This window comes from Cyprinodon variegatus, unplaced genomic scaffold, assembly GCF_000732505.1.
Source record: "Cyprinodon variegatus isolate N-32 unplaced genomic scaffold, C_variegatus-1.0 Scaffold681, whole genome shotgun sequence".
Taxonomy (NCBI): domain Eukaryota; kingdom Metazoa; phylum Chordata; class Actinopteri; order Cyprinodontiformes; family Cyprinodontidae; genus Cyprinodon; species Cyprinodon variegatus.
Genome location: NW_015151134.1, coordinates 60920 through 71163, shown reverse-complemented (window position 1 = coordinate 71163; position 10244 = coordinate 60920). Strand labels below are relative to the sequence as shown.

At 36.2% G+C, this 10244-nt stretch overlaps 1 protein-coding gene across 3 annotated transcripts in view; it reads left to right on the top strand.

The window, feature by feature from the left end:
• LOC107097267 (small G protein signaling modulator 1-like) overlaps positions 1–10244 on the top strand; it is a 21207-nt gene that overhangs the window by 7743 nt on the left and 3220 nt on the right. For 2 of the 3 annotated variants that reach the window (XM_015394359.1, XM_015394360.1), the window contains 11 exons: positions 222–286; positions 375–520; positions 981–1109; positions 1196–1378; positions 2968–3039; positions 4986–5972; positions 6168–6292; positions 7553–7635; positions 7750–7859; positions 7935–8031; positions 9166–9333. In XM_015394359.1, the coding sequence (XP_015249845.1) occupies positions 222–286; positions 375–520; positions 981–1109; positions 1196–1378; positions 2968–3039; positions 4986–5972; positions 6168–6292; positions 7553–7635; positions 7750–7859; positions 7935–8031; positions 9166–9333 (2165 nt within the window). Of the gene's footprint in view, positions 1–221; positions 287–374; positions 521–980; positions 1110–1195; positions 1379–2967; positions 3040–4985; positions 5973–6167; positions 6293–7552; positions 7636–7749; positions 7860–7934; positions 8032–9165; positions 9334–10244 lie in introns of those variants that run through there. The other variant, XR_001481829.1, reaches the window with a different exon arrangement.

The following is a 10244-nucleotide window of genomic DNA, read 5'->3' as shown; positions in this document are numbered from 1 at the left end:
GGGGGGGGGGGGGGGGGGGGGACTGATTTAAAATTTTTTTGTTTTTTTTATTTTTCCTTCTGAAATGAAAAAAAAAAAATCAAAATTTATTTTTCTATAGAAAAGTCATAAAATACCCTTTCAACATATTGATCTCTCCTGTTGTCATATGACTAAATACAAAAACTATCCAGTGGTATGAATACTTTTCTTGGATCCTCACACACTTTGTCTTTCTACAGGACTCCTCTGAAGCTGCTGTGTGACAACATGAAATATCAGATTATCTCCAGGGCGTTTTATGGATGTATGAATTACCATATTTATTTTCATCAGTTCATATTCACTGTAATATATTGCTGTTCCATTAAATGATTAGTTTTCCCTTCTGTCAGGGCTGGCGTACTGCCGCCACCTTTCCACTGTCCGTACGCACCTTTCCGCCCTTGTCAACCACACCATCGTTGCGACCGACGTGCCTTGCGATGCCACTGGGGGGCTCACCACAGACGTTTGGCAGACGTTCCTTAAAGACTGCACTGTGAGCTCCATGACACATGCTTCACTTTAACTGCAGACAGAAGGCAGTCCACATGCTCACACATGTACACATATAACCTCCTTTCATTCTCTCTGCCACCTGTCCAAACACGGCTCAGAATGATTCTGCTAATCATGCAGCTTGCAGTGCTGGTCTCATGAAACCTGACTAAATGTGTTGTGAATTAGACCTAAACACCACATCTGAAGTTTATGATTGCATTAATCAAATTTATTAGGCTTTAGCAATGTTGCCTGGCTCATTTCAAAACATTAAAACGTTGCTTTATCCATGAATAATTGAATATGAGCTTTGATCATTACTGAGGCTTCTGTGTTGTTTTGGCACATTATGAAGTGTGTGGCAGATCCTTTTCATTATTTATAAAGGAGGTAAGGGGGTTTATTAACAAAATAGGCATGCGCTGGACTGATCAAAGGCTTGTGCTGCTTTTCGTTAGACTTACAAAGAGCAGGAGCTGCTCCGTTTGGTGTACTTTGGCGGCGTGGACCCCTCACTGCGTAAAGAGGTATGGCCTTTCCTGTTGGGTCATTACCAGTTTGGGATGTCAGAAGATAACAGGAGGGAGGTTAGTGGCTCCTCATGTACAACATACCTTCTGAGGTGTTTTGCACCTCTATGACTGACTTTTGATTACTCACTTTTTGAACGTAGGTGGATGAACAAGTGCGGGCTTCCTACCAGCAGACCATGAGCGAGTGGTTGGCATGTGAGGAGGTTGTCCGCGAGCGAGAAAAGGAGCAGCATGCTGCAGCTTTGGCAAAGTGCTCCTCTGTTGCGAGCGTGGACAGCTCCAGTCAGAGGATGACCCATCATGATTCCACCGTGAGCAATGAGGTAAAACCATTGCAAAACATCTAATAACATTTATTTACAGCTATGACAAGTGGCTGTGGGCAAAGTATCTTTATTAGTGTCCCCCGGGAGGAATTTTCCCAGGATACAGGAATAAGCTGCACTATCCTACATCTCAATCACAAATAAAAAGTTCCGGGAATAATATTTAATACCAACATTAGCTCATTAATATCAGTTCCACAAAAGTCATATGAAATAATGCAAATCAACATGTGAAATTACCTCTGCTCACTATGTTTGTTTACCATTTCTTACCTTTGGTTTGCATTACTATACCTGATCTAATGAGGAATAGAATAGATCTAATGTGTAGGAAGTCTAATAAAAAACAAGCATGAAGTTATAACCCCAGAGTGATGCCCTTTACCACTATGAAAACATATATTTATATTGATATGGTCATTTTCTATAATCTACTCATAGTTTTGCTGCGGGCTGTGGTTTTATGACTCCAGTAAATATTGTTTTCCAGCAGGAGGTTGCTCCTAGCTAAAATTGTTATGATCAGAGATCATAATCCGTTCTGATTAATCTTGAGAGTCATGTGGATAGAGATGACAACCAAAATAAATGCTTAATAAAGCTAATCTGAAAAGATAGTGTACTTGAGCATTACTCGTGCATATTTGTGAAATATTTATGACATTTACTTTACACGTATTATGAAAATACTCAGCGAAAGATTGAAACTGTTTTTTTATTGTGAACTGCGCAGAAAAACATTCCATGATGTTCAATCTAATATCAGTTCTCTGTCAGGATAAAAAGGGATTTATATCAATTGCGTCAGTTATTTCATAGGCATGTTACCTTATGACACATTACTGGGGTTTCCCTTTTTTTATAGGCCCAAAAAATATATATAAAACCCCTTTAGATTTAAGGGCTCATAAATATTTTAGTTTATTGAAAAGAATATGTTACTCTTTATAATGTATTTTTGATGTACCGGTATGTTAAAAGAGGAAGACAACTGATTACAAAAAAATATACTATTCTACTTTCTTGTGAAGGAATAAATTGTATAGCTTCACATATTTTTTATTTCTGTGAAAAAAAAAATAATTCACCATATTATAATGATATGGTTTTAAACTTAAACAGCCCCTGATTTGATGCATTTTGTACATACGAAAAAACAAAATACAATTTTTTTTTTTAATTCTTCAACTTATTTGAATACATTCTAAGATCAAAACAGCTTTAAAATCTAGGTTTGTAATAGAAAAAAAAAAATTGTAAAATAAAACAAAAATACCCTCTGCCAGGGCTTTGAGCAATTTTAAGACAGACTAAGACGTTTTGCTTAGTTAATACATTTCATTTTATTTAATAAATGTATTGCCATGGTAGAATCTGTGGTGTGTAATTTATACACAGAGTTAAATGATTTTAGTATGGGGTAAAGTCCAGATCATGCCAATAATAACATTTAAAAAAAAAAAAGAAAGGGGATGTGTGTTGTTGTTATGGGTTTATGCCATGTTTTTTTTTTTTGGGTTATTCTTGCAAAATTAACATAGAACAGGATTAACACTTCAAATTTTCTCCGGACTTTTTTTCCGCAGTCTCATTCCTCTCACAGCTCTGACAGGGAAAGTTTGGCTCGGCTCCAGAGTGATTCCAGCAGCAGCACACAGGTATAAACACTTACTCTGTAATCTCCTCTAAATACAATAAAAAAAAATCAACAAAGTGCTTGTTTGCTGTATAAAGGTTTTAAAAATAGCTTCTGATAGAAAAGAGTATTGGATAAGAGTTTGTGCTCTTTTAAAATGTTCTTCATCTTTTAATCCTTAAGTAATTTTTTTTCTATTTTAGATCAGCTATTCTCGGCTAAGTAATGAAGTAACCAGAAGTTGTGTTTGTGAATATAATGCTTCTGTTCTGCTCCTATTTACTTGAACCCAGTCAGCCTCAGCAGATGGTCACTCAAACTGAGCCTGGTTCTGCTGTAGGTTTCTTCCTGATAAAAGGGAGTTTTTCTCTCCACCATCGCTACATGCATGCTTGGTCTGAGGGATTGCTGTAGAGATTAATAAGTCGATGCAATCAGCTGGTTTTCCTTATATAGAAAACTTTGAACCAATCTGACTACATGATCTGGTTATATTGTCTCTATAAAATGCCTTAAGATGACATGTTTTGAATGAATTGTAATTGAATTGAATTTATATTTAAAGGAATTATGCACCAATTGCAGTTTTTTAGGTTTTGCCCAGCTGATGTTAATGTAAGATGTAAAACAGCAGTCTTTCTCTGCTTACATTACCAAGATAAAGTAGATCTTTATCCTAAATATGGGATTTCTAAATGGCTGCCAATAATTTCAAATGCAGCATAACAGACATTGCATTATTTTTGTTGCATATTGCAATGGAGATACTGCTAAGGATTGACACACATTTCCCTAAATATACATTTTTAACATTGTCTTAGGGCCTCCAACATTATTTCTAACCCTGTGTATCATTTCTTAAAAGGATATAGTATATTTGTTTGTTGTTTTTTCGTTTTATTGAAAGTGGTCAATTTTAATTTACTCGACATTTACCAGTATAAATATCAGTACGTTTTTTATATCACCTGTCCAGATGAGCAACCCCTTTTAAATATATATATACTAAACTAAATGCTATAACTGCTATGTTATACATATAGGAGAAACATTTGTTTTATATAAAATAATAGATGGTAGAAAAAGTGTATTGAGAGTATTTCTGCACACAGTTCAGCCTTCTTGTTTTTTGCTAGAAGTCTTGCTCTCTCCTTGTCTCATAGCCTAAATGAAGGCAAGTCTTTTCCCTTCCTTCCCTTTCCCTTTTAAAAAGCTTTTCAATTCCTTTGCTTCCTTTGGTTCTAGATTGGCTGCAATGCCCACTCTAAAGAGTGTTGTCTTCAGTGCAATTAGTCAATAGAGCGCTTATGGAAAAAATTATTTCTGACCATTTTTTACTTATTAAGCTGGAAACTATTGGTTTTGTGCCACTAGCCACTTTCTATTTGCTTTTAAGAGGTCAGACAGACTACATAAATGCAGTGTAGCTCACCCCCCATTTTCATTAAATAATATTTCACCAACAATTCAAGGTCAAAATGCCATTATCTAAATTTGTGGCCTGAAACATTTATCATCTGGAGGATAATGAATGGTTCTGAGCCTTGTCACCGATATAAGTATTTTATTCGTTTTTCTGGATACATGACTTTAAGATTATGTTAATATGTTGTTGAAATTTCTTCTCTTTTGTTAGACTTCCTTCTTTTTTAAGTATTATAATTTTATAATTGACTATAAAAAGTTGAAAAAAAAGTATAAGTGGAACTAAAGACTAAAGAAAAACTTGCTAAGTGCTTTGTAAACCCTAAAAAAATTTTTTTTTTTTTTTATCAAGAACAAAAATTTAAAAGATCACAAGAAAGTCCTTTTAAAAAAAAATAATTTTCTTACAACTGCTAATCTTAAAGTATTGATTTAATCTGGACAATCTAAACCAATGTTTTACATTCTTCTTCCTGCTAGTCCTCCACATCCTCTCAGCCCTTCCCCTGGAGTAGTCTGTTTCCTTTTGGCTTGTTCTTTCAGGTCTTTGAATCTGTAGAGGAGGTGGAACAGCCCGAGTCAGAGTCCAAGACCGATGCGACCAAACAAGTGCCGAAGATGCCCAACGAAGCTGTGCAAAACGAGTCAAGCTCGCCAGACTCAGGACATCCTTCCTCACGAAACTTCTCCATCACCTCTGGGCTGTCAGATGGCTCCTTCAGCACAGAGGACAGCTCCGCACCTGATGCTTCCCAGAGATCCACAGCTGCGCCTCTGATGCCACAGATCTCAACCAAGCCTGCAGGGGGAGAGGGTGAAGGGCTGACAACTGAAAGTCAGGTGGCAAGAGAAGAGAAGGGCAAGGGGGAGGAGGGGAAAACATTTGACAGCATAGATAAAGGAGAAACTACTTTGCATCCTGGTACAAGGGAAAACAAAAAGTCTGATAAAGTGAAAAAAGAAGAATCAAGCTTTGAAGATAGAGGCCTAAAAATGAGCGTTAAAGAAAGTCCTCGAGGAGATCATGAGGCGATGAAGAGTGTAGAAGTGCCTAAACGTGAAGAGAGAAATGTTAGACACATTAAAGAAACTGAAAAATTAAATTCAACTGTCCCGTTTTCACAAGATAAGGAACATTCAAAAAGCCTTAAAGAATGTGAAGAGGAACAGATTCTGGGCGCCTCGACACCAGGAGGAGCTTATAGTTCATCTCGGAGAGACGAGACCCAGGCTTTGACTGAGTCTGATGAGTCTCCGTCAGCCATAGAGATGGAGGAGATCCCTAAAACCAAGGTTTCCATGGCACCCTGGAGCAGGAGGGGGCACTGTGAGACTTCCTCCTTCTCTGAGGATTCAGCAGCACATGTGGAGCTCAGGCAGGAGGTGGAAAAGCTCAGTCCCGAAGGAACGGAGTCCCTGCTGTCAGAGCCGGAGATGGAGAGCCTTTACCCTCCTTTCGACTCTCTTCCAGCGGACGAAAACACAAAGAATGAAGTAACCCCTCAGGAGTCAACTGGGAGCCCTTACTCTGTATGCACACCTTTTTTTTAAAGATGCTAGATTTATTTCTGCCATTTATTTCTCAGAGTTGGATAAGGCAACCTTAGGAAGGGGATTTTAAGAAACCTCCAGCTTGAAATTATTTTCTAACCATTAATTTATTTTATATAAATTAACTCAGTGATCAGTGAATTGTATTTATTGTCATAATCAAATTTGTTTCAGCAAGAGCTTTTGGATCTATACACACTAAATCTGCACCGTATTGAAAAAGACGTCCAACGGTGTGACAGGAATTACTGGTATTTCACTCCAGCCAACTTGGAGAAGCTGCGCAACGTCATGTGCAGGTAAAACACTGACCCCTGCAGGGACACCATTTACCATATGATGACAGCAACGCTTTCACACCCTTATGTGAAACAAATTATTTAATATTAGTGACTGACAAAAACAAATCGTTTTTAGAAGACTGAAAACAATTTTACATTAAATAAAAAAAAAAAATTTTTTTTGCCTTATTTTTATTTTATATACAAAATGTTTATATATATATATATATATAATTACATATCTAAGTGGGTCGCTACTCCAGTTGACGATTAATCAAATACTAAATTAGTTGATGATTGATTAATCACAATTAGTCCAATTCATTGTTTCAGCCCTAGATCATACCCTTTGAATTTTCTAACATGACCGTTTTTGAGATGGTAAATATAGCACTCTACCCAGGGTAGAGTTGTATAGGGTCCATGGACGATATTTTGATTTCAGAAGTGTGAGGGACGTAAATATTTTTTCAATATCACTAACTTCAGCGTGTTTGACCATCCAATCAAAGACCAGATTCAGTGGCGCATCAGATGTTTGTAAAGTGAGCTTGTCAGGAGTGACAGCGGTGACAGCCAATCACACAAGAAAAGACGATGGGCCAATCAGAAGTTTGTGGGTGGTCTAAACTCAGGGAAGCAGGCTTCAGTTCGAGCTGATGTCTGTGTAACGTTGTTTGTGGACATTATTAACCCCCCCCAACAAAATTACGCCCATGATTGGGTCAACATAAGTAAACAGAGGAGTTTGCAGTTTTTCTATAGCTTATTTTATTTTTAGTAAATAGTAGCAAATATTAGTTATATTTTAAGAGTCTTTCTGTTTTTATACATATTATGGGGGATTCATAAAAGTCTTTTCTGCTAAAAGAGCCAATGAAGGTGTGTTGGACACAGAGACTCATCAGGGACCTGTAAGCCCATAACGTTCCAGAGCTACTCTTCATTGTCTTGTGTGTATTTGTGTGGTGGTGGGTTTGGGTAAGAAGATTAAAAAAAAAATTTCATTTTGCAAGGTGAAAAAATGTATACTTTCCAAGTTTGCTTCCTTTTGCATCCCTTAAGATTCTGCTAGTCTAAAGTTTTATAATCCCAGCAGTTATTTGCTTCTATAAATGTCACTGGCTTGCTAAATGATGGATATCATTTTGAATGGCTTGTCTCCAGTGTCAGAATGATATTCTGAGAAATGCCTCTAAATCTGCAGGAAGGGTATGAGTCAGTGTGGGAAAAAGCCACATGGGGTTAAGGTCAGCTCTCTTTGTTGCATATTAACAGCTACATCTGGAGGCACCTTGACATCGGATATGTTCAGGGAATGTGTGACCTGCTGGCTCCTCTTTTAGTCATTCTCGATGATGGTGAGTCAACACCCTCCCCCAGTTTCTGCTTGTGTGATGTATTTTTACAGATTTTGAATGAGCTGCAGAGGAGACTCTACACACTCACTTGTCTACTCCATCTTTTCCTCCCAGAGGCCAAGGCTTTCAGCTGTTTTAGTAAACTTATGAAGAGAATGAATCAAAACTTTCCACACGGAGGAGCTATGGATACCCACTTTGCAAACATGCGCTCTCTAATCCAGGTGATGGAGTTTTAAAATAGAGTCTGGTAGTAGCCAATGAATCCAATCATCACTGATTTTATCTGCTTTCTTCAGATCCTGGATGCTGAGCTGTTTGAGCTCATGCATCAGAACGGTGACTACACCCACTTCTACTTCTGCTACCGCTGGTTTCTCCTTGACTTCAAACGAGGTGATGAAATGGTGTAGGCTGTTAAAAGAGTCGAAGCCAATTATAAGGAGACAAGATTCACTACCCTTGAAGTTTGGCTTTTGGTTAAGCATCAAGCAGGGATTAAAGCAGGCTGAGGATTCAGATTTCGTTTTTTTTTTCTTGACTGTTTCAGCTAGGCAAATGCAGTTAAATATTAAAACAAAATGGGTAGAGGGAAAAATGAGAGAGGGAATTTTGTTACATTATTGTTGCAAGCAAAGAACACATTTTGTGATTGGAAATGGAAAAAAAAAACACATTTTTACACGTACGTTTAAAAAACGTACGTGTAAAAATGTGGGTATGAAACTTTGAAAAAATGTTTTTCATTAAAAAAAAGGTTTTGAGAATAAATTTCCTGTTTTCTCTGAGTTATTTTTTTTTCTCCGTATTTTAACTTTTTTTCTCCTCAAATTTCCTTTTTACAGATTTTACATTTTCCAATCTTATCATTTAAATGTAATGTCTTTTTTAACAGAGTTTATAATTTACATTTATAAAATAGGTTCTGTTTTCAAATATGCTGAGTTTAAAAAGAAAATAATAATTATTGTCAAACAGCATTTTACACATCAGAATAAAGAGTCACATTTCTATTGGTTTCCATGGAGATAAGCCACATTTGTACTGGTTAATGAGTGCATCAAGAGCGTTATTGTTATTATTTGGCTTGAAGTCAAGAGAATATGATCTTTGAAATTTAATTTGAAGGGAATGCAGATAGTAAAACCTGGTCTGCAAAAACAGACTGGGTTTTTTTTAAACAGCTGGGACATTATGTAAGTAAAATCTCAAAAAATATATAATAATAATAATAATAATAAGAAGAAGAAGAAGAAGAAGAAGAAGAAGAAGAAGAAGAAGAATTATTGAAGAAAAAATGTAAATAAAAAAATTTTATCTTCAAAAATGTATACGCTGAAATAAAATCAAAAACTTTCTTTTTGTTAAAAACGAGTTAATGTAAGTTAGAATCTATGTAATGAGATTCAAGAGTTTAAGGTGTCCAAAAGTAAAAAAAAAAAAAAAAAAAAAAACAGATTATAATTTACAGATTATTTGTAAAAACTCATAAATACCAAACCTCTGTCTCTCTGTGTGATCTCTGTCCAGAGCTGGTTTATGACGACGTGTTTGCTGTCTGGGAAACTATTTGGGCCGCAAAGTACGCCTCATCAGGTCACTTTGTTCTCTTTATTGCGCTGGCTCTGGTGGAGGTGTACAGGGACATCATCCTGGAGAACAACATGGACTTCACAGACATCATCAAGTTCTTCAACGGTAAAAGACAACTCCCAGCTAATGTTCTCAGTACCTTGTAAAATCTGCAGTGTTCATTGCTGATCAGGTGAAGAAAATAAACCCCAATCAAACAATGTTAAAACTGGTATTCACTCTAACTTAGTTAAATATTTGTGGTGTATAAAACAGCCTTTTCTGATATCAAAATAAATTTGATGACCTGAAAATGTTAGAGTGACTAAAAAACAAAAACAGGAAAAAAACTCTAAAGGGAAAAATGTGTATTTTTCCAAAGCAGTGTAAATCTAAATGAGGCACAGATTCATTTGCTATAATAATAAGACAACTCTCACTCATAAGAGTCTAATCCAGGCTCCTTTCATTGCTCTGCATTCGCTCACCAGGGTTCCTGCTGACAAACAACATAATGGTGATGATGAGGTTTGATTAGCTCGGTTTAATGGCAAACAGAGAAACAGACGTCAGATAATCAGTGCTATTTGAATCTGTGAAGATCTCTGAGAGGTTAGACACAAAATATTAACCAGCAAAAAGGGCACAGTTCTGCTTGGATCATAATGGTTTTAAATGAGATTCAATGCCTAGGCAAACATTAGGGATTCATTTTTCTTAATGGGAAATCTTCTTTCTTTTTCTCTTTTCCTGCATGCCTTAATTTATTATTACAAAGAACAACAAAATCACTAAATTACAATGGAGTATTAGGGCTAGAGAGTTTTTTTTTATTTTATTTAGAGAATAAATTCTTGATATTATGAGAATAAAGTTTTAATATTAAAATAATAAAGTTATATTTTATGACAACTCTTTCAAGAAGCACTTTCTTCCCTAAAATGAGGAATGTTCAGCATGATATGAAGTTATGCTTTGTCATTTGTTTGAAAAATAAGGAAAGCGTTTAGCACACGAGCATCAAATTGGGCAGTATG